The following is a 25,625-nucleotide window of genomic DNA, read 5'->3' on the forward strand; positions in this document are numbered from 1 at the left end:
CAGGTATACAACATAGCGATTCAACAATTCTAAACATTATTCAAAGCTTACCACAATGGCGGGGAAGGAAAACCCTAAACTCACCTTGTCTCACCAATACACCTAGGTAACAGCCACATCAGTGTAATCAAAAAATAAATTTATGTTTTATCAAAATGGTGAACACTGGGAAGAAGCATGGTTACCAGGAAAATCAATATTATGGCTTGGAAATGTAACTGTGAGATGTCTACTGATATCCAGAGTAGAACTTGGCAGGTGGTTATTTGAGCCACAAGTTTGGAGGAGAGGTCAAAGCTGGAGGTATGAATTCAGGAGTAAATAAATGACAAAAGCTGGGGAACTGAGCAGTTAGTACCCCCTTTCGAAAAAGCATGCCATCATCTCTGGTCCATTCTAGACCTTACTACCCCTTGTTGCTTACACCAAGCTTGTTCATTCATGTACGTTACCTTCCTAAGTAACCAAACTGAATGGAAATATTAAAAAGCATAAGAAATGGAAGAGACATCTGGTTCTACCAATTGCCTAGCAATGTTGGCGAAAATATAGCCAAAATTAAATCAAATGCAGAGCAGGGCAAAAAAGGAAGCTGAAAGCAGAGTAATTCATTCTGGAGCTTATGCTGGGGTTGTCAGACACTGGAATGAAGACATGGGCAATGAGCATTAGGCTTGGCAATCTGGGAGCCGAGGGTGAACTGCCCAGGTGGAAAGAGGAAATAAGGTTTGGGGCCTAGGAACCGGCCATTTGGAAATAAGCCCTTTTGCTTACAGCTACGCACCTGCAAGGCTACACTCAGGGATAAACCCATGGTGGGTGCAGGAAAAGGACTAGATAGTTCACTTGTCCTTTTCTCTCTCTCTGTGGGTGAGGCCATGGCGGGAGTGAGGGGTTTGAAGGGCACAGATACTTCAACGAAGAATTCAGGACGTGGGACCTACACCTTACACAGTGTGGGATTTCATATGAGGTTAACATATATTCGGCCCTCATCCTCTGTCAATTTCATATTTGTAAACTGATAGACATCCTTAAGATTTATTTGTAAACCCCAAATCAGTATTTGTGGCACTTTTGCTATCATTTGAAGACATGCTTGAAGTGGTGAAAAATTTGAGTCACGCAGTATGCACATTCCCAGCTGAGGTTGAATAAGCAATGTTCTGCCTCCTTGTTTCAGCTCTCCTACTGAAAACAAGCATCCTTTTTTCCTGTATATTTAGTGCCACGGTTTTTGCATTCGTGTGCTTTTTGTTGACCTCCCTGCTTCAAATGGACCCCAAGCATAGTGCTGAAATCTATCTCGTGTTCTCATGCGCAAGGAAACAGTGCTTGCCTTATGGAAAAAACTGGTTTGTTAGAAAAGCTTTGTTCAAGCATGAGTAATAGAGTTCTTGACCATGAGCTTAATGTTAATAAATCAACAATGTACATTACATACGATTCCTTTAAACAGAAACATACATAAAACAAGGTTATGTATTGATTGGCTGATGATAATGTTATGACCAGGAACCTAACCCTGTATTTCCCTGAGGAGCTGTGGTTCAATATATGTTAATTCAGTGTTAACAGTGACTTTATAGAACAGAACTACCATAAATACTGAAAATTGACTGTTTGTGTTGGGCTACATAGAACCAATACATTAAAATAAAATTGTTCCCATGTTGGTTATATCCCTGAGGTTCTTGACAAAAGCAATAAAATCTCCTTAAACCAAGGCTAAGGAGAGTCTCATCCTGGCCTGGTAAGTAGAAATTCTGCTAAAGACCATATTCACATTATGGAACATCTAGGTGACTCAGTGGGTCAAGCAAGTGCCTCCAGTTCAGGTCATGATCCCAAGGTCCTGGGCTGGCGTCCTGTGTGGGGCTCCCTGCTCAGAGGGAAGCTTGCTTCTCTCTCTCCTGCTGCAATTCCCCCCACCCACCTGGTGGTGCTCTCTTTCTCTCTCTCTCAAATAAATTAATTAATTAAAATTTTTTAAGACCATATTCACATCAAAAAAATAGATGAGAGAATATTTCTTATATTCCCAACAGACCAACAAATCACAGGTTAACACTGGCAATATCCTGAGCTAATACAACATTATAAAAGAGTACCTAAATACTTAAGACTTTAAACAAGTAAGATAATAAAGAAAAAATGGGGTTGCCTATCAAGCCATCAGGAAAAACAAGATGCTCTGAATAAAGAACAGGAACACAGAAAAAAGAACCAGATAGAATGTCTAGACAGGGAAAATACAATCACTAGAATTAAAAACCCAAAGGAATATTTAATAGAAAATTAGGCAGAGATTAATTAGGGGATGTGCAGGCTAGAACTAAGTAACTCTGAGCACCGCAAAGAGATGTAGAGAGAGAAAACATGACAGGCAAGTCAACAGGTATGCAGGAGAGAATGAGAAATTTCAAAATATATTAGAAAAGAAACCAGAAGGAGTAGAGTTGCCAAGGGGATAAACAAATCTGGAAGTTACCTGCTGAAAAACTTCCAGCTGCCATTAAGACATGCCTCCCAAGATTCAGGAATCATAGCCTAGAACTGTATAAAAATGACAACAGCTGAACCCCGTATAGTATGCATTTCCTGCCAGCCACTGCTCCAGGTGCTTGACATGCTGGAGCTCATGTAAACCTCACACCTGACGAAGTAAGTTCCACTGCTCATCTTTGCTCTACAGATGAAGAACCAGAAACACAAATGAGTTCAGGATTTGTCCAATGTCACACAGCTGGTAAGTGGTGGAGGTGGGATTTGAACCCCCACATTCTGGCTCCAGTCTCTGTAGCAGTGCATTTTGCAGTGAAATTATTTTTTGAAGCGCAAAGGGCAAATAGATACACTTTCAGGCCAATGGGAAAAGAGAAGACAAAAGAGTTCTGACCACCAAGAGAAACATACTAAATAGATTTCTAAAAGATACAGATCTCAATGAAGAAAAATGAGCCAAGATACAAGAAAGAGATGCATAGGGGCACCTGGGTGGCTCAGTTGGTTAAGTGACTGCCTTTAGCTCAGGTCATGATCCTGGAGTCCCAGGATCAAGACCCACATTGGGCTCCTTGCTCAGTGGGGAGTCTGCTTCTCCCTCTGATCCTCTCCCCTCTCGTGCTTGCGTCCTCTCTCTCTCTAAGTAAATAAATAAAATCTTTATTTGAAAAAAAACAACAAAAAAAAAAGAATAGAAAGAGGGTACACAAAGGACATAGTGAACTTGTGAGTACCTCTGCAAAACACTCGACTGTGTGAAATAACAATAAGGCTTCTTCTAGAGAAAACACATACATACCTCATTGCTTTCTTTCTCTAAGATACTCCCCAAACCAGGACTTACACGGTATAGAGGTATTTTCTGGAAGGCCCAAACTCACAAAGACAGGAAAACAGAATAGCAACATGCAACACAATCACAGAAGCCAGAAAACAGAAGCGATGTTTAACCAGTTTTGCATAATGAAAAAAGAGGACGTTTGGGCGCATGGTGGAGAAGAGTCTAGAAATGAGTCCATTTGTGGGCAGAACCCACCGAATGCTTCGGAATGGAGGTAGCAGGCTCATCTGGAAAAAGAAACGAAGTGGAGGAGGAGGTGGTAACATAAGAATTTTAAGCAGCAGATACCCAGATCACCTGCCTGCCCCCCTACAACCAACAGAGTGCCATTTCACAACAGGGAAGGAGAGGCTTATTGTCTAAAGGGGTAAAACAGGATATCTTGACTAGACTACTCAGCAGAATCTTGACATACATTGTGAGGAAACAGGTGGATTAAATAAATATATGCACCCTGGACACTGCAGTCCCTTAGGTTTCTTCTCCCACCAGGCTCCCAGAATACCATCCAGGGGAAGACTGGATCCTTCTTCCCTCTGGGGCACCTGACTTATCCAAAGGGGAAGAACTAGAAACCCTGATAGTAAGGGGTTCCTAATGCAATGATCCATTGTATCGTTAACCTCACAATAACAAGGTCCACCATGAAAATGGAGATTTCAAATAGGGTGTGAGTTCCTTATACTTTAAGTCTGTGCAAACAACCAAAAATTACCAGATGTATGCAAAAAAAAAAATTCTTATTTGAAAGATAGAAACCAACCAGCATAAAATAGAAATGAAGCTATTTGGGAAAAACACTTTATACAGGGGAAGAAAATATAAAGGAAGAAAATCATCACTCCAAACTTTGTATGTATATGAAAAGGTATGATAGCCATTAAACTAGAAAAAGATACAAAGAGGAAATTTAGAGTACAAAAAGTCTTTTAATTTGCAAACCTTAGACAGTGTATTAAAAACTCAGTAGAAGTGTTCAAAGAAAAGACCTCCAGAAAGATTTCAAGAAGATAAAACTAAGAGAATATTTGATGCATCTCGATATCTGAGCGGACACTGAGAAAACTAGCCAAAATTTTGGATGACCTAGTACAAAATCACAGAAAATGAAGAAATTTAAAAGATTACTAATTTGTAGAACAAGAAAAATTATGCACAAAATATAATTAGTATTACACTTTGCTACAAAACTCAGCTCTGAATTATCACTTACTCATCACCACAGAAACGCTGAATACTGACCTATTTTAAATTTTGATCCCATAAAATCCTATGAAAACATGCCCTAAGTTAATGCATATTCAAATATTAATCAATTGGTGATTAGCTTCTTCCCAGCCCCCTAGTTTCAAACAAAGGCAGTGAAATGTTTATTTGTTGTGGAGTTTTGGATGAGGGGTGGCTCTAAAACTGACTGGCCTGTGCTCACCTAAACTCAATCTAGTCAGAGTACAGTAAGTAGAATAAAGTGTGGATTTCCCTATTTTTAATTTTGTGCTTTTGTAAGACAAAATGTTGTGTTTCATAAACCTCATAAAAAGACCACCTCTCATCAACGGCGGTGGCAAGGTGGTGGCGTGAAACTCTAGTTAGAGCATCAGTTATCAGATTTGATAGTGAAGTGATGCTTAACCTAAAAAAAAAAAAAAAATCAAGAAGTAGCAATATAAGCAAGTTACTTATTGAAAAATGAGATAAATATCACAAGAGCCAAAGAGGTGAAAGTCATTTTCTTTAGGAAAGGAGAAATAAACAGGATATGGACAGAAACCCGAAGTTTTCCTTAAACAAACAAACAAGCAAAAACAAATATAAAAAAGCAAACAAAAAAACTGTGTAGAAGTTTGTACATGCTTGTATTATTTATTTCTGATATAAAAGACAAACTAGAAAATAAAAGGAATAGGATCAGTAATGTCTAATTCAGGGCATTAAAAATTTCAACAAAAAAGTTGATAACAAAAGTATAGTATTCTGGAGAAAAGCTATATAGTTTTAAATACTGCAAAATCCTCTATTGTTGAAGATATTGATTAACTATAGACTTTGTTAAGCATGCATACTGAAATCTCTACGGCAATTACTAGAAGAAAATAAATAAGGTGTATAACTTTCAATGTTACTGAGGGGGGAAGAAATTTGTAATTAGTCCAAACAAAGAGAAGAAAACAAAACAAAACCAAAAAATCAGAATATATTAATAGAGCAATATCAATATATTAACACCTAAATTCTAAGGCAAACAATTTATTAGGGAAAGTTGGTCACCTCATGTTGACCAAAAATATTCCTATTATAAATTTTAATACATCAATAATTCACTAAATTCATAAGGCAAAAATACAAAAATACTGGAGTTCCTGGGTGGCTCAGTGAGTTAAAGCCTCTGCCTTCAGCTCAGGTCATGATCCCACAGTCCTGGGATCAAGCCCTGCATCATCTGAGCTCTGCTCAGCAGGGATCATGCTTCCCTTCCTCTCTCTCTACCTGCTTCTCTGCCTACTTGTGATCTCTGTCTGTCAAATAAATAAAATCTTAAAAAAAATACTAGGATAAACAGAAATTATAATTGTATGAAACTGACTGATGAGATAAAGCATCAGTAATGAGATATACAGTTTCAGCAACACAACTAACAAGTTTAACCCAATAAACATAGAGAGAACACTGCTCTGATCGATGGGGCACTAAGGTTAGAAATCAGGAACAAGGAATGCCTGGGTGGCTCAGTTGGTTAAGCCTCTGCCTTAGGCTCAGGTCATGATCCCAGGGCCCTGGAATCAATCTCATGGTGGGCTCCCATGTTTCTCCCTCTGCACATCCCTCCCTCCACCCCCACTTATGCCTCTCTGGTGCACATGTGCTCTGTCTCTCAAATAAACAAAATCTTTAAAAAAATGGAAATCAGTAACAAAATATGACTGGGAAAACTCCATTATGTTTGGAAATTCAAAAATATATCTGATAACTCATAGATCCAAGAGGAAAATCATAACAAAATTATATCATTTGTAGAACTTAACCACAATAAATGTGCTAAATATCAAAGCCCTGGTTGACAGCTAAAACTATGATTTCAGGACAATTTAAAGCCACACATATTTGTAGTAGAACATTAGAATGGTAGGAAAGTAACCATATAACTTAAATGATTTAAAAAAATAAAAATTAAATCTAAGAAGTGGGAAAAAGCAAACGAAATGCAAAGATTGAAAAGTGAAAAATAATGCCAAATTCTGACCAGTTTGATTAAAAAAGTACCGAAATAATACTTAAAAAGAATGAAACAGGGAAGTACATATAGATAAAGCAGAGATAAGAATGACAATAAAAGGAAATGTCTTGATACCACTTCTTGCCAATACATTAGAAAACATAAAAAAATGGATGACATTCTTAGAAAAAACACAACTTTGCATAAAAAAAAAACGATATGACTATTCCTATAACTATTCAAAAGACTCACTCAATAGTTAAAATATTTCTTCAGTGAAAACTCCAAGCCAAGATGATTTTATTTGTAAGTTCTACTTCTTCGTCAAGCAACAGATAATTCCAATATTTCTCAAATTTTTCTCCAGGTCATTTTTAGAGGTGAAATAATTTTGATACTAAAGCCAAAGAAAGGACAGTGTAAGAGAGTATAGAAAGAAAATCTCATATATGAATATATAAGCAAAAATGCAAAAAAAAATATTGGCAAACACATACCACCCATTTATTTAAAAAACTTACATAAAAGCCAAGAGGAAACTAACCCAGGAATAGAAGATTGGTTAATATTAAAAACTGTTTACTACATTAACAGTTTAAAGAAGAAAAAATGGCATGAATTTTCCAGTAAAAGTAGGAAAAGCACTTAAAAGAATAAAACATTCATGATAAAACCTAACCTGGAGAGGATCTGCCTTAACTTGATAAACAGCACTTATGAAATCTAAAGGACACATCATATGAAATGGTGAAATGTTACTCTTAATTCATTTTCTTTAAAATCAGAAACAACATAGGAATATCTACCATCAATGTATTTAACACTGTCTTAGGCTAGAGAAAATGCAGTCATATAAAAAGACAAAAAAGATGCAAGGGCTGATAAGGAAACAAAGACTCCCATTATTTGCAGCTAATTCTCCAAAAACATCCAAAGAAATCAAAGACAATGATCATACATTGCACACTGGGTGGTAAGAATGGATTCTTCAATCAACTGGGCTGCTAAGTTGACTTCTCATATTAGAATAAAATAAATGAGTACTTCTCTCTCACAGGATATACAAAATCAATTCCAGATACTTAAAGACTTAAATATAAAAAGCAAAACATTAAACATTTATAAATACATTTAAGGAGTATGTCTTTAGCACTCTGGAATAAAAGAGAAAAATTTTCAAACAGATCATAAGAGAACATAAACTATAAAGAAAAAGACTGATATTTTAATTCAAAATTAAGAACATTTGTTCATTAATTTGACAGTATCAAGGGAAAAAAAAGAAAAAAAATAGCCCTAAAAAGATGATTAATTGAAAGTGTACAAAGAATTCCTACACTTCCTGTGAAAGTGCACAAAGAATTCCTGCAGTTGAGAATGACTACAAAAAGAAAGAAAGAAAAAAAGAAAAAGAAAATCTAGATCACAGAAACATAAATGGACACAAACACAGAAAAGGAACTTAACATCATTGTAATCATAGGAATGCAAATTAAACCACAGTGAAATACAATTTTATATTCATTAGATTTGCACAAATTAAAAAAATGAACAATAACCAGCATTAGCAAGGATGGACCAACAGATACAACCATAATGTTGAGGGGACAAAAATGTAGATGCATGCATACTGTATGATGCCATTGTATAGAAGCTCAAAAGATTAAAAAGGTAAAATAATTTAACATGCTATTTAGAAAAACACATGTGTATTCAAGGAATAAAAAAAACATATTTAATTCAAAATAGTGAATACCTATTGAGAGAGGAAACAAGTGAAGAAAATGTCGGGAGGATGAGTTAGCAGGTAGATTTAATTGGACTTCAAATGGTTTAAATCTAGGGCACGTACGTGGCTCAGTTGGTTAAGCAATTGCCTTTGGCTCAGGTCATGATCCCAGAGTCCCAAGATAAAGTCCTGCATCCAGATCCCTGCTCAGCAGGGAGTCTGCTTCTCCCTCTGACACTCTCCCCTCTTGTGCGTCTCTCTCTCTCTCTCTCTCAAATAAGTGAATAAAATCTTAAAAAAAAAAAAAAAGCTTTAAATCGTAGGTGGTGTTTATCTTTGTGTACGGTGTAAGAGAATGGTCAAGTTTCATTCTTCTACATATCGCTGTCCAGTTTTCCCAGCACCATTTATTGAAGAGACTGTCTTTTTTCCATTGAATATTTTTTCCTGTTTTGTCGAAGATTATTTCACCATAGAGTTGAGGGTCCATATCTGGGGTCTCCACTCTATTCCACTGGTCTATGTGTCTGTTTTTATGCCAGTACCACGCTGTCTTGGTGATCACAACTTTGTAGTAAAGCTTGAAATCGGGTAACGTGATGCCGCCAGTTTTGTTTTTGCTTTTCAACATTTCCTTAGCAATTCGGGGTCTCTTCTGATTCCATACAAATTTTAGGATTATTTGCTCCAGCTCTTTGAAAAATACTGGTGGAATTTTGATCGGAATGGCATTAAAAGTATAGATTGCTCTAGGCAGTATAGACATTTTAACAATGTTTATTCTTCCAATCCAAGAGCATGGAACCGTCTTCCATCTTTTTGTGTCTTCTTCAATTTCTTTCATGAGTGTTCTGTAGTTCCTCGAGTACAGGTCCTTTACCTCTTTGGTTAGGTTTATTCCCAGGTATCTTATGGTTCTTGGTGCTATAGTAAATGGAATCGATTCTCTAATTTCCCTTTCTGTATTTTCATTGTTAGTGTATAAGAAAGCCACTGATTTCTGTACATTGACTTTGTATCCTGCCACGTTACTGAATTGCTGTATGAGTTCTAGTAGTTTGGGGGTGGAGTCTTTGGGGTTTTCCATATAAAGAATCATGTCATCTGCGAAGAGAGAGCTTCCCTATGACCCTGCAATTGCACTGCTGGGTATTTACCCCAAAGATACAGATGTAGTGAAAAGAAGGGCCATCTGTACCCCAATGTTTATTGCAGCAATGGCTACGGTCGCCAAACTGTGGAAAGAACCAAGATGCCCTTCAATGGATGAATGGATAAGGAAGATGTTGTACATATACACAATGGAGTATTATGCCTCCATCAGAAAGGATGAATACCCAACTTTTGTAGCAACATGGACGGGACTGGAAGAGATTACACTGAGCGAAATAAGTCAAGCAGAGAGAGTCAAGTATTATATGGTCTCACTTATTTGTGGAGCATAACAAATAACATGGAGGACATGGGGAGATGGAGGGGAGAGGGAGTTGAGGGAAACTGGAAAGGGAGATGAACCATGAGAGACTATGGACTCTGAAAAACAACCAGAGGCGGGGGGGGGGGGGGGGGGGGAGGTTGAGGAACCAGGTGGAGGGTAATAGGGAGGGCACGTACTGCATGGAGCACTGGGTGTGATGCCAAAACAATGAACACTGTTATGCTGTAAATAAACAAATAACGAATAAAAAAAAAAAGAGTGACTGGAAAAAAAAAAAAATCGTAGGTGGTGGCTATACAGACATTCTTTACAATTTCTCCATGCCATTTGTCCACGTAATATAATTCATTATTAAAAATATACTGTACCACAAAATGGCCAAAATAAAAACATTTTAATAAAGAATTAAAAGAAATTCAGGAATAAGACAAATACAACTAATTATTAATAAAGCAAAGATATTTGGGAATTTGGAGGTACTATCCTAATCTGCTGTGACTGGAATTAAGAATTTGGGAAAACATTTTCAAATATATTAAGCAAGTGTCAAAAATTATACAATGTAGCATAACAGCAAATAATTGAGAAAGCCTATAACTCAAACACTGCATCACTTTACATATTTCTCCCTTCACAGATTTCCTAACTGTTCCACAAATAATCTACTAGAAGAGGTTGAGAATGACTACAAAAAGCAGACTTCTTAAATTATAAATGGCCTTTCACTTTGATTTTATTACAAATACTATTTTCAAGCAACTTGAAAATTAAGATAAAATTCTCTTCCTTTTTCACCAGCTTTACAAGTGTTACATTGACTATACTTTCAATTACTCATTTACCCATGAAGCACAATTTAAATATTTTCTCCATGAAGAACAGAAACAAAAAAGTATTACTAAGCATGCAAATGTAATCAAGAGGGGGACATACAGTAAACAAGCAGGACACTTTTCAGTGTCAACATGTTACCATCCATTTGCCTGCAGCAAAGACAGTCAGAGTTCCCCCGAAGTCATGAGCATCTTACCAATACAAGAGTCTTGATCCTAATTCCTTCTTTCGTTAATATATCACATCCCTTCAAGGCTGCCAAGTTAAAGCAGTGCTCTCTTATAACTGGTGATTGAAATCTGAAAGATTAAATATCCCCCGCCTCTTTTCCCACGATCTTTGGTTTCTTTACCAGAAACCTGTATCCCAACTATATGAATTTTAAAAATACATTTTTTTACCTTTCCAATCTAATGTGGCAGTAGGCTTAGGATACACAACATTCGTTCTTGTAACTTCCCCCAAACACTTATGAACTTCCCCCACCCCTGCCAACTGCAAAAGCAAAGCTAACAAAAGAATCTCACTGTCCACCAACACAGCTAAGCAATCTCTGCCCAAGCATCAGAACAAGTAAAACTTGTGAGGCAGATGAAGAAAGACTGTAGGGAAACCCAAAGAATAGCACCAAACAAACAATGGGGAAATTTTTTCCAAGTTTTTAGTGGGTATGCAAAGACTGAAAGGTCCAGTCACTCTTACGCAGACCCATTTCTAAGGGATGTGTCTGCAGAGAGCTAAAGGACAAGGCAATGTTTGCAGAGAGGGATAAGGTAGTATCTTCCTTCAGTGAAGATGAAGAGCAGCTTGCTCGCTGCTTGCTATAAAAGAGGTAACATCTCAGCTCAGTGTTCCTCAGCTATGGGTATGGTATCTATCCCCGCCATATCTTACCACCTCTGTTGGACTTGAGGGCAAGGGCAACTGACGCGTGCTCCCTGCTTCACCAGTGAGTAATAAAGCTCTTTGTCACTGACCCAGGAATATCCTGTCTTCTTTTAGCATCCGTGAAACAGCAGCAGGCCAGCTTATTAGCTTGTAAGTAGGGAAAATTAAACTCCAGACTTAACAACTTTATCCTACTTTGTCTGTAAAGTAGGCTAGGAAGTAGGAAAAGCCTAGAAGAGGCACGGTATAATTTTAGAAGTATTTCCAAATAAGCCATACTCTACTATGAAGGATAGACTGAGGGGGGAAAATATTCTTTAGCTTAATTATACTTCCTCAGATATTATAAAGTATCAAGAATCTATAATAGAAAAATATCACTGTATAAAAGGAATAATATATTTGGTAAAAGGCTCCTAAAATAGGGAATCAGACTGGGAATTGTACATTCTCCTACAGATCTGAGAAGACAATCTGACCTCTTCATGTAGAAAAGCAAGCAGGGCCAGGGTAATCCCCTGATATCACCTGTTGATAAAGGCAAGCTTTGGATAAAATTTGTTTTAGAGTGCACTAAAAATATTAAGTATAAAAATGAAAAAATCAAATGATAGTAGAAAAAAAGACTGCCTGTGGATATAAAAGAGCATTTCAGAAAACTGACTATATCGTCAAAAGAAAACAAACAAATAGATGTGGCCTCTGTGAATTAGGAACAGAAATTCATAGGAAGGAACAGCATGAGATGAAGAGTATTTCAAGAAATAAGACAAAAAAGCCAAGATACTGGGTATCAGTGTTTTTTTTTTTTTAATATAAATAAATCACACATAAAACTACAAGTTATAAAAGATGGAATATTTCCAGAACTGTGTACAAAATAATATTCAAATTTGATAAACTAATTTTTCACGTTCTATGCAAAGTAAATTACAAGAGAGCTAAACCTAGCTGTATGCTGGAAAAATGCATGTTTTTAATTAAAGGGATGAAGAAAAAAATGATCTCAGATGCAACCAACATGTGAGACAAAAAACAAACAAAAAGGAGTTGGTGGTGAGCTCCTAAGAAATAGAAGTGATTCTGACCCCAGACTTGGGTTCAGCAACACTAATTCCAGAAGGCAACAGAACACCACATTGGAATTCTTCAGCAGTTTGGGATGCAACTTTTGTACCAAACAAAACGTGTCTTCATACTTAAGTCAATATAATGACATTCCTTAAAATGCGAGAGGATGAAACATAGTTTTATTTTTATTTATATTTTTAAAGATTTTTATTTATTTATTTGACAGACAGAGATCACAAGTAGGCAGAGGGGCAGGCAGAGAGAGAGAGGGAGGAAGGGAAGCAGGCTCCCAGAGAGCCCAATGCGGGGCTCGATTCCAGGACCCTGGGATCATGACCTGAGCCAAAGGCAGAGGCTTTACCCCACTGAGCCACCCAGACACCCCCAGTTATATTTTTAAATGTAATTTATTAACTGTTAAATAATTAAAAATTGAGAAATTAAAAAAAATAAGAATGCAAGAATAGGAAGAGGTCTTGTGGCTGGCATTGCAACTAGGCAAAACATTACTATCTCATTGATTATGGCAAAATTCTGGTTAAAAATAATATGCACATACAAAATTATTCATGAGAAAAGCAGTATATATACACTTACTATATACATACACATGTGTATATATATACATAATACCTAATACATATGTATGCCTTGTGTGTGTGTGTGTGTGTGTGTATCAAAATGACCTACGTATGAAAATGGAATAATAAAAATCTAAATCAAAGACCGTAGAAGTCATTAAGACAGCAAAGTATATGGTAAGGGAAAAAAAGGAACTGAACTTGTTTAAAATGGAGGGACTTTGAAAAAATAATTTAGATTTAAAATTATGGTTACTAGAGACGTGTATACAGAACACCCTGGTAAACGTACAGGCCAACTGAAATTTGCATAATATAAATCTAACATCTGGCCCTCAAAATACCCGGGAGAGATACAGTTTTAAATCAGAGAACCAGAAACACTATTCACAGAGGAAAATGAAGTGAAAACAATGGAAAGAGCAAATAAGTAAGAAAAACAGAGCATGCAGAATAGAATATCAAAAATAAAGCCAACCATTGTCATTACAACACAGAAAGTTACAGAATAAGCCATGCATTAAACGACACATCATCAATTCATTAATGGCTTGTGGCTATGGAGGGAGACTACTACCCCATTATAAGAACACATGCATTCCAATTTCAGAGCTACCGAGGTATAAAGAACTAAGAGAAACCTCATAACCAAGATAATCCTGATAATGCATTAAAAAATACATAGTTAAAACAAAGGAAGAGAGTTAGTAAGAAGAAACAAAAAGTAGAAAGTAGTCAAAAGATATTTCAGTAAGATAAAAACTAAATGAGGTCTGGTCCCTATTCTAAATTCCCTGGAGAAAGAAGGTGATTTTCTCAGATTGGGCCATGAGTTCACCCAGGCCCAATTAACACTGGTAGAAAGGTGGCTTCCAGAGCCAGGTCAGAGTGAGAGTTACCCCTAAGGTCACTGTGAGCTGGTCCAAACTGCAGGGGAGGTCAACAAGATGTCACATTCTTTTCTTTTTCATTGTCTTTCTGCCTTAAATATTTTCAGATTTGTCAGATATAATTCTCTAATTTCAAAATTCTCAAAGAGCAAGGACCATGCCTGACAATTCTCACTTTCTTTTCAGTTCAAATTCAATATGAGATACAGGGTAGCTACTCCGTGAACAAATTCTTACCTGGATTCCTTTTCTCATCATAAACAGAATCCTTCCAAAAATAGTAAAATGGAAAATATACCCACACACATTTTAAGCTCTGATTCATACAGTAAGTACATAGAGATCCAAAAGATCATATTGAACGGTTCCTCAACCGATTTATTCAATTAATAAAATACATGTACTGTTTCTAAAATCCAAAATGACCAAACAAACTCAGTTAACTTTTTTAAATGTTGACTTGCTGGACATGGTGAACATAAACTTACAGGCAAACTGGAGTTTAGCTTCTCTGCTGACAATTGTTCCAAGCGAATTTGTTGCGAAACACTGGTAACTTCCAGTATCCCAATTTCTGTTGGGGTTTATAACCACAAGATTTCCTCCGTTCAACTTATAACGGTATTCCATACTCAGATTAATATCACTTCCATTCAGCTGCCACCTGTAAAACAAATGTCAAGGTTTTTTCCCCTTAGTATATTTAAATTAAAAAAAAAAAAACCCTCTACATTATAAAGTCCACTTTAAACATCATCTCCCTTACAAATAAAAGGCAATAAATATATTATTCCATTGTGACATGTCTGAAGCTCAAACACAGCCCATTTATCAGAAACAAAAGATTCAAACATGGTGAAAGCACAACAGAATAACAGCTAAAATTTAAGGATTTTTCACGATTTTCTGAAGAGGGGAGAATAATTTGTTCGCTAGGGGAAAAATAAGGCTAGGTCTATATAGGCAGAGATGAAGTAGAAAGTGGAGGTAATTACCTCATGTACTTCAGGCCAATCTCATGCTACCGATGAAGGGGGGAAAGAGCACACTTCTTTGATTTATTCAGACTGACTGAGCACATTTAATAAATTAATTGGATAAGTGCTCAACTATCCATTTCAATTTGTCTGGGTAAATACCCATCCCTGAGGCACTCTCCACTCTTCTCAGCCATCACAATGCTATTTACTAAATGGTATACCACCATAAAAAACCCTAAATGCCACCTAGGGGGTCTCACATACTAAAGGCATTAACCCCAGAGCCATATTTATCAATGGGAAGACTGAAGAAAAAAAGAAAAAGAAAAGATGCTAGTTTTTGAACAAGAGTTTTTAAACAGAAAAACTAGGGTTCTTTTTAAAAAGATTTATTTATTTGAGAGAGAAGGAGAGAGAAAGAGTAGGGGGACGGGCAGAGCTAGAGGGAGAGAGAGAATCTCAAGCGGACTCCCTGCTGAGTGTGGAACCTGACATGGGGCTCGATCTCATGACCCTGAGAACATGACTGGAACCAAAGCTGGAGACTACTGACTGAGTCACCAAGGTATCTCCAGAAAAAACCGTTTTTAAACAGTGAGCATACTTGACACATCAAAGTAGACTTCACCCTTAAAAACTCAGAAATAGGGGGGCGCCTGGGTGGCTCAGTGGGTTAAGCCGCTGCCTTCAGCTCAGGTCATGATCTCAGGGTCCTGGGATCGAGTCCCGCATCTGGCTCTCTGCTCAGCGGAGAGCCTGCTTCCCTTCCTCTCTCTCTGCCTGCCTCTCTTGTGATTTCTCTCCGTCAAATAAATAAATAAAATCTTTAAAAAAAAAATGAGGGTTAATTTAAAACAAACAAACAAACAAACAAACAAACAAAAAAACCTCAGAAATAGGGATGCCTGGGTAGCTCAGTTGTTAAGCATCTGCCTTCAGCTTGGGTCATGATCCCAGGGTCCTGGTATCAAATCCCACATCAGGCTCCCTGCTTGGCGGGAAGCCTGCTTTTCCCTCTCCCATTTCCCCTGCTGTGTTCCCTCTCTCACTGTGTCTCTCTCTGTCAAATAAATACATAAATTCTTTTAAAAGTAATTAAAATAATTAAAAAAATAAAAACTCAGAAATATCCCATAGTCTTCAGAACAAACCCACTATATAAATTAGAGTCATTCACCTCCTAGAAGACTTAATGTTTATAGTAAAAAGAAACCACTATCAGTTCTATAAATTTTTTTGTATTAAAACAACAATCACTGGGGCACCTGGGTGGCTGACCCCAGGGTCCTGGGATTGAGCCCCACATTGGGCTCTCTGCTCAGCAGGGAGTTTGCTTCCCCCTCTCTCTATCTGCCTGCCTCTCTGCCTACTTGTGATCTCTCTCTCTCTCTGTTAAATAAATAAATAAAACCTTTAAAAAATCAAAACAAAACAAAACAACAATCACCTCAGTTGCTCTTTGTAACTTTGAGAAGTTGGGTAATCTAATACTCATTTTACAGATGAAGATTTCAATGAAAAGTTGAGTAAGATGTCAATTGTTCCCAAATAAATCATTGTTGCATCAGAAGTAGCCCTCATCTGAACTCTAGCCCAGAGTCCTTTCATCATGTCATGTGTGATCTAAAAATTGTTGTATTAATATATAAAATATTTAACCTGAACATATTACATGCTCTAAAAGTAAATAAAGACATGAAATATTAACATTATCACAAATGAAATTATGCAAAGGTAAATGAAATATTAGCTGTCAAAAGTAATGAATTTAGTATGGAAAATCTCAAATAATCATGAAACATTTAATAAAATATAATCTGATACCATTTATATGAAGTTGTAAAACCTGCGAAAATTATAAACCTCCACTTCAAGGTATTTTAAAGCTCTCATGGAGAAAGTGGGATATGTTCAGGGGGCAAATACTAGGAAATTTAGATTTTTGGTTTTCTTTCTTGAGGAATAGTTATAGGGATATTCATCATTGGACTAGATTATATGTTAATCTCATTTTCTGTATCTGAATAATACATAATAAAATTGTAATGACAGAAACCATAGGAAGTGAACAAATGTATAAGTTCAGCCCCATGTTGCAATGAATTCTCAGGCAGGTACACATGCAGACACACAACATGGGGAAGACATAGTCCTACACATGCTGGGCTTGACTTTCAGGGAATCAATAGGACAATAAATCACAAGTGGGGGGGGTTGAATTTTTAAGCTGTAAATGGCTTGTTAGTTTCTGAGCAACTTCATGCTTGCAGTGGGAAAAACTTCTCTAAACTCAAACCAGAAAAGATGTGCATAATTCCACATATTTGTCAAGTACCCATGACAAAGGGTACTTGGTGTTTTTGTTCCCTATAAAATAGAGTTTGTATGGGAAAAAAGGATTTTAGCTTTAGAGTTAGAATGTTTATGGCCTGACTAAGCTTGCCTGATGGCTTCATTTGAAAATTGTGCTTTTGTGTTTAGCTGATGAATAAAAAAGGTACAGTGGCTATGTGGAAAATTGTAAAGATAAATAAAAATGCGGAGAAGCCCTTCTTCTTACCTGTTTAATAGCTGGAAAGATTTAAGAGATCGTAAAGTACGTGAGAGAATAGTGTATTTCAGTAAGTGTCTAAGATCTAAAAGCTATCATCCCAAAGCTTTGACTAAACAACTAAAATGGAAAAGATTTTTGTATGCTTAAATGTTTCTTACTTCCTTTAGCTCAATCTTCATCATACAGACTGAATCCCTAGATTATTTCATTAGGTGAAAAGGTAAAATCTATTCTCTTTTAAATGTTTCTGCTATAACAAAAGTAAGAGTGCTTTCGCTTGAACAAACTCTTCAGAGCTAAGATGTACATGACATACCCCAAAGAATGCTAATTCTCTCTTAACGAGGTGATATAATTATTTCTCTCCTTCTTAACACTATTCATTATTAACTAGACCTCATCCCCAGGTGATGTAAAATTTCTCAATACCTTATTAAACATTAATTGTTTTTCCTCTTGTTGAAAGTATATGAATTAGAAAGGGCTATATTTATTTAAACTCTGAATGTGTAAGGGATCTCTGGGCCTGAAATTCCAAAAATTATCATATCCTGAGAATATAATGTACTTGTGTTCCCAAAGCAAAATATTCATATTTGGGCCTGATTTCTAAATATTTCTGAGATTATCTTCTGTACAAGAAACATTCAGGAAAACTGAAGACAGACACACATACTCCTTTTACAAAGTATGTGTCCAATAAATCTATAAATTATGTAAACCTTCTTTGCAGTAAATTGTAGTCAACTGTGCAGAGTTCACGAACACAACATGTGGTAACCAAGTGTGACAGGTGAATGTCACAGTTAGGCCATGAATTTGGGAAGCTTTTAGAGGTAATACTATCTTTTAGATTTGCGCAGTCACAATTCTTTGTAATAAATGCAGATGTCCACTTTTATGACTCAAATGTGAAGTTCATGAGAAACTCTAAAGTTCAAGAATGAAATCTTTTTGAATTGACAGAATTGTTTAAAAATTCATGCAAGTAACATTTGCATACCCAAATTCCATTCCAAAAGGCTTAATGCAGTGATCTGGAGCAAAAGAAGACAGCACCATGGTTCTGGAGGCTGCATACACCAGCATTTCAATCCTATAACATTTACATTGTGCTCTAGGAACAGACTAACCTTGTAGCTTTAGTTCGGTGGTAAATGTCACAAGATTAAGCACCTTTGTGTAATCATCATGTTGTAACACTCTTGAATGATCTCAGTTCACTGCCAGCCTTCAGTGTTCAAATGCTCATTCTACACAAATTAGGATTTGCTTTTAGAATCCACAAGTGAGAAATGGTTTAATATTCATATTTCACAAATCTACTGATTTTCAGGCGATGAGCTCTCATCCCTTTGCATATCTTGGTGTGAAGGTTCTATGTGAATTTGTTTCTGGGCCAATACATAGGAGTTGGGAGCTGGAATGAGAAGTCTGGGCTTCACACTCTGCTAGCCTTCTTGAGATCACATGAATCTTATCAAACCACCTCTAAAATCTCTCTGCATCCTATACACAGCAAGGTGCTGGTATCTCCTCACTGGAGAGAGGCTGGGGATGCAGAGTAAGGAGACTGGGCCAAGCCTGTTAAATGGAATAGTAGAAGTCTATGGCCAATCTCCTTCTAAACATTTTTTTTTTAATAGAATTTCTTTAAAACATCATGCATGCCCTTGAGCTAACAGGTTTTGAATTTTGAATATAACAGCATAAGGTAGCGGATACAGACGCTATTACAACTGGCAGTTACTGCTTCCTCATGATGAAAACTATACTTGTCACTTCTGGGAAATACACTAAAACATCAGTGACTGAGTGTAGAAGAACCATTGCTTCCAACACAAAGAACAAACTATGTGTCTGTGTGTGTGTGTGTGTGTGCACAAACATGAATTTATATGATAAGTTCAACCAGTATGAAAAGTCTAAACTTTCAGAGTTGAAAAATGCTTTTGAAAGCATGACCTGCCATGAACGATGACTGTTTGAATCAGTCATCAGCAGTCATGACTGCTGAATTCCCACCATCAGCCATAATAGGGGATATACCGTAGGTGCTTATAGAAGTTTTGTGAGTGGAGTAACCTAGCCATAACCATGACATATAGTCATCCCTCACTGTGGTCATCCATATTAACAATAAAACATCTCGAATGCATATTTATTTTCATTTACCTTATTAGTTCTTATTTATTTACAATACTAGTTATTACAGGAGATAGCAAGTCTTACACAAAACCTCACTAGCGTGAACAACAATCATGCATATAAGCATAGATCTATCTCATTGGTATAATTTAAGGCACCAAGCCCTAAACAGCATCTTTCACTAGAACATCACAAGGGTAGAGACTGTTCCCTTTGAAAAATGAAACTAACAAAACTCAGTGACTTCAGGTGATTTTCAAAATAATCCCCAGATATAATTTACCTTACAGTTGATTATACAAAGGCAATGTCCTTCAGGATATCTACCCTATCCCACCAAATCTGGTCAGGAAAACGGAAATACGAACAATATGCTGGTGAAAAAACTAATGTCACATGGTAGACTTCAACATAAAACAAAGTGAGAAGAACAAAATAATTTATTGAAATCTTTAGGGAAGTGGGGCTAGGTTTGGGAAATAAGCCCACACTAAACACTTGTTAAATCAACAGGCAATACTTTATTTGGGGTTTGACAGGAAAATTAGGAATTTAATCACAGAAGCAATTTGCAGTTTTAGATACGGCTTTCAAGTTAATAAGCAAATGCATTTGTGTTCAAATGCAATGTTTGTTAATATGTTTACTGAAGTGATGAGAATAATTGCAGCCCTTGAAAGAATGAATGTTCGAATTTGCATATTCAATACTTTATCCAAAAATAACTAGTTAGGCTTCAGCAATAATTGCCAAAGATAAAAATGAGTTAAATTGCAATGTTGTGCTTTTAAAAATTAAGTTTTTAAAATGTGTTTTATGACATGGATTCCCATTTCTCACTCATTGATCAGTTTTAAGCATATATATTTAAGAAAAAAAAAACCCGCTGGGATTAAAAGCAACTCTTCAGTTTACAGAGTTACAGCCTGGTTCCAATTGATCAGTGATTGCCTTAAAATTATTCCTATGAGAATTACAGATGAGGTTTGCTATTCCTGTCTTCTCTGCCTCACTCCCTTTGAAGAGCCTGCTCCTTACATGACCTGGTCTGGCCACTCAGAACAATTCAACCTCGGCCTCAGTGATTAGTTAAGAATACGAATGTGACCCAACTGATTTAACTTGGTTTTGACCAATACGTTTTCCTTCTTCCTAACCCCACTTCAAAAACACAAGAAAGAAGAACAAATGGTGTGAATTAATTTTGACACTCCCATCTGTGATATCTAAAAATCTAACTTCTACATTTTTCTTGGGTTATAGACTGCTCACACTATAAGCTATGTTTTTATTTCTGACAGCATTCGGAACTTTTGTTGACACTAACAGGAAGGACGTCCTCTCTTTCCAGCTGCTATGGGGAGGATATAAGTAGGCCTCGTGTTCTTTTGTCGCTTCATGGGCGATATGTCTTAAAAGGGAGCCAAAAAGGGGAATCAGTCCAAACTTAGGATATGCTATAAAATGTACTACTGACCACTTCTCACCCTCTGATCTTTCATGAGATTCTTTTTAGATTTTTTTTTTTTAATTTGACAGAGAGAAAGATCACAAGTAGGCCGAGAGGCAGGCAGAGAGAGAGGAGGAAGCAGGCTCCTTGCTGAGCAGAGAGCCTGATGCGGGGCTCGATCCCAGGACCCCGGGACCATGACCTGAGCCGAAGGCAGAGGCTTAACCCACTGAGCCACCCAGGTGCCCCTCATGACATTCTTGACTTCTAACATGATCTAATACCAAATTTGCTTTGTTTTCTCCCATTTTGCATTCCATTTTTTTTCAGGCTCCACATTAGCAGGCACTGTTTGCTACGTATTTGTGAGGTAAGGAGGAAGAACATACAGTCCTCATATTTAAGGGAGTTATATCCTACTGAGACAATTGCACATTTTTGTAAGTTTTACCATTCAGGTAGGCACAGGGTACAATGGGCATCACCACAACCTGAGACCCAACACAGAAGATACTGCGAAGGCTTCATGAGAGACATGGTAATGCAGACAAGTTTAAAACGCCCGGTAAGAGATGCTGTCTCCCTCGGCTTCCCTCAGGCAGTATAGATATTCTTTACTTTTTAATGGTTAGCAATCACTCCAACCCTGTGCAGATTTCATTGATTTTAGTGCCTGACTATGGGTATGCGGATGAGAACTCATCAGCTGGAGAAATCAGGACACTAAAAGTTGTTGAGCGTGAACATAAACACAGAGAATCGGGCCCAGTAACCCAGCAGAAAGGATTGTATCTCTTTAAGGGCCAAGAGAATTAGAGGAACAAAAACACTTACTTGCCCTGAAGCAAGCATAAAAGTGAAATAATAGTGACTTTAGATCTTACATGGCAACAATATATACGTAAGAGACAAACTGCATATAATAAAAATTATACTTAAAATATATATCAGATATTATTATACAGAATATAGAGTATATTATATACTCTCCATATGCTATATTTTATATTGTACATGTAGAAAATATAGCATATACAAATATAGTACATACATATAGCCACATACATGCGGCACCATGTACAGTGGTACATTATGTGTGTGTGTGTTTGTGACTCTGTATGTATAGACAATAAATTACCTCAGACTTCACTTCCTTACATTTTACTCTTTCAATAAACATGAGCAGAAATTAGTCTCTTTTATTTTCTATCTTACACTGAATGCATTTAGTAGACTTTTGGTAAATTCCATTAGAGGGAATCATACCTAAAAGGGAGAAACTGAGGCAGGGGACATGATATTTTGCCATGATATTTAGTCCTTATAACTTGTATATCGATATTTTTCACACTGTACCATATTAACATAGTTTACTTATATAGACCTGGAAAACAATAATGTTGTGATTATTTCCTTTTGAGGAGAAAAAACAGAAAAGCTACAGTTTCGAGGTTTAGTCTAGAGCAGTGCCACCCAAAAGCACTTTCTAGAAACATAAAAGTGATCATTGGTTCCCTCTCGTACAGCTATTGGCCACACATGCCTACTCAGCCCTTGAAATAAGGTTGTGTAGAGGTGCCTGGGTGGCTCAGTTGGTTAAGTGTCTGCCTTTGGCTCAGCTCATGGTCTCAGGGTCCTGGGAATGGAGCCTATATCAAGTTCCTGGCTCAAAAGGGAGTCTGCTTCTCCTGCTCTTCCCCCAACTCATGCTCTCTCTCTCTCAAATGAATAAATAAAATCTTAAAAAGGAAAAAAAAAAAAAAAAAAAAAGAAGGCTGCCTTGACTGAGGTAATACATTTTAAATCTAACTGATCTAAATCTATAGGGTCAACTTCTGGCTACTAGCTACCATCCTGGACAACATAGCTTTTCAATCTCAAGCTAGACTAAATGCGGAAAACATAAAGCCCACGTAGGACGTATTTCACTTGAAGCCTTATTTTCTTTGGCCTACATCATGATTAAAAAGAAAGGCAGAGTTAACACTGGAAGGAGAGTTTCTGAAGGAAAAAAATACCTGAATTTTAAAAGATCTCTTGAAAAGCTTTTGTTACACTGGCCTGGGATTCCTGGATGGTAACCAGTGGCCAGTGCTGAGAAGCAGTCATGATGATTCAACAGGCTTGTGACTAAGTGTTGGACAGCTTCCAGTTATTATTCAAAGTGTCTATATGTTCTTTTTTTTTTTTAGATTTTATTTATTTATTTATTTGACAGAGATGACAAGTAAGCAGAGTAGCAGGCAGAGAGAGGGGAGGAAGCAGGCTCCCCGCTGAGCAGAGAGCCCGACGTGGGGCTCCATCCACAGAATTCTGGGACCATACCTGAGCAGAAGGCAGAGGCTTTAACCTACTGAGCCACCCAGGCACCCCTGTCTATACGTTCTTAAGGCACACCCACCCAGAGGCATCTGCATATTTTAACCCAGTCTCTCTCCAATATGTGGTTCCTTTAAAGGCTGACTGACATCAGTAGAAGCGACCATGGATGTTCCTATTTGGGGTCTTTCATCTGAGCAAATGGTAAGCATTTATAATCCCATGAAAAGTCAGAGAAAGCCCCTCCCATTTAAAAATGTTATTAATACTCCCTCAGGGTAATCTCTTTCAGCGTCATCGGCAATTACAATGAGAATGAATACTAATTAACCTTTAAATATAGACTTTGGGGCTTAGGTGGGGAGATGCAAAGGAAAGGATAAAATTCTCAATTAAACCCTAACACAAGTAATTTCTCTAGAGAATTTCTGAACTTTTGGATTTCTAACATGGCCAATTAAGAGTTCTTTTTACCCAATGGGATAACCAAGAAAAGATCTCTCATCAGACAAATCTGTCTCAGTCTACAAGAGAGCCTGTGGGCTTACGAAGGATATTCTTTTCTAAGACTATTAAACTTTATTCTGAATCATAGGAAACATATTTGTATTGTTTTTAACTTGTCATTTCACATGAACCACTGATTTTCTTCCATGGTATCTATTTATCTATCTAACTGCTTATATTTAAAAATACTTATAAAAAACATCATGTTTCTCTGATTTCATGTAAAAAAGAAAATCCCCATTTTTATGTCTTCAATGTTATTCCACACTTAAACCATTTATCTGTAGCTTTTAAAGGATAGTAAAAAAATAAGAAAAAGCAAGCATATATTCTTCTGAAATACTTAAAGAATATTATAGAACATAACATGACTGACTATGAACGTCAAAAGCTAGGAGGAAAAAAACAGGCTATAATGGAAGGTATTGCCCAAATAGATAAGGTCATAATTATAACCTACATTGTTCTATACTCTCATTTGCTCTATCAGTATAACCTCTTATACAGATAACATGAATAATGGAATTGTTATAGGAAAGCCTAATATTTTCACAATGTAAAGAGGTTCTCTTGTGGTCTTTCAAGGTCTTGACTTCTAGTGACTAAAAACCCTTAGTTTAAGTGGAATTTTATATTGGTTACAAGTCTTAACTTCAGAAAATCTTTAGAGCTATAATGAAAGTGTCTGCTCTATTTGGCTACAAACCAAAGCACTTTAAAACAATACCTAGCATGTTAAATTTCTGCAATTATCAGACATAAAAGGAATGATCAATTTAAGTCACATATCTCCTAGTCTCAGGTACAGATTTTGTTTAAACTGCAACATACAACATCTCAGGGCACATTATAAAACATACAAAGCTCTATGTAAATGGCAGGACCTCTTCATCCACATTTTATACATGTTGTCAGTATGCTTAAAAACACACTCTCTGGCATTACAATAAACACCCAATATATAAAGAAGTGATTGCAACAAAAGACTATTTCTGGATTTCTGAGCTCAAGATTTCTCGCTATTTGGTAAAATTTTACAAACGTAATTAAACTCTTCCCTTAGAAATACAATCCTGTCTGAAAAAATCTTGTATCTAATGACAACGTTTCAGCTGAACACATTTATCATCAAATTATTCATAAGATAAATGCTAGGAATACAACTTTACAGACAACAGAGAAACAGCCCACAGATGAGTCATTCATATGGACTCTATCATATTACAGTCATATCTAAAAGGAGAATCTTCTGTTTCAGGGACAAACAAATGGATAAATTTGGAAAATGGTAGAATGTCCTATGAAAATGCTGGGGAAAAATGTTTCCAGGACAACATCTTATTAAAGTTGATCTGTTCATCTTTTCCCCAAAGAGGAAAATATGTTCAGATGTTGCTTCTGCTTATATCTGATTAATTGAACTATCTCATTAATACAGACTCTTGTTTTTTTTTTTTTTAATCCTTTGCTATACTTTTCTTATTTCTATAGGGTGAGGAGGAGGCAGAGAGAAAACTTTTTATCACCTCTGCCATTTCTGACCAGTAACCTGGAATCGTTGTTTATTTTGGTGCAAGTATCCAGCAGGGGCTCAATGAGCACATCTTGAATATTGTTTAAGAGACTGACCTTGGTTACTTCCAGAGGCAAAAATACAAAGGTCTACCTTCTAACCC

The 25,625-nt window shown here is 36.7% G+C and overlaps 1 protein-coding gene across 1 annotated transcript in view; it reads right to left on the minus strand.

Annotated features, from left to right (window-relative positions):
- CNTN3 (contactin 3) overlaps positions 1-25,625 on the minus strand; it is a 349,115-nt gene that overhangs the window by 209,394 nt on the left and 114,096 nt on the right. The window contains exon 4 of the mRNA XM_045992376.1: positions 14,480-14,655. Coding sequence (XP_045848332.1) covers positions 14,480-14,655 — 176 coding nt within the window. The remainder of the gene's footprint in view (positions 1-14,479; positions 14,656-25,625) is intronic.

The sequence above is a fragment of the Meles meles genome, chromosome 20, assembly GCF_922984935.1.
Source record: "Meles meles chromosome 20, mMelMel3.1 paternal haplotype, whole genome shotgun sequence".
In the NCBI taxonomy this organism is placed as follows: domain Eukaryota; kingdom Metazoa; phylum Chordata; class Mammalia; order Carnivora; family Mustelidae; genus Meles; species Meles meles.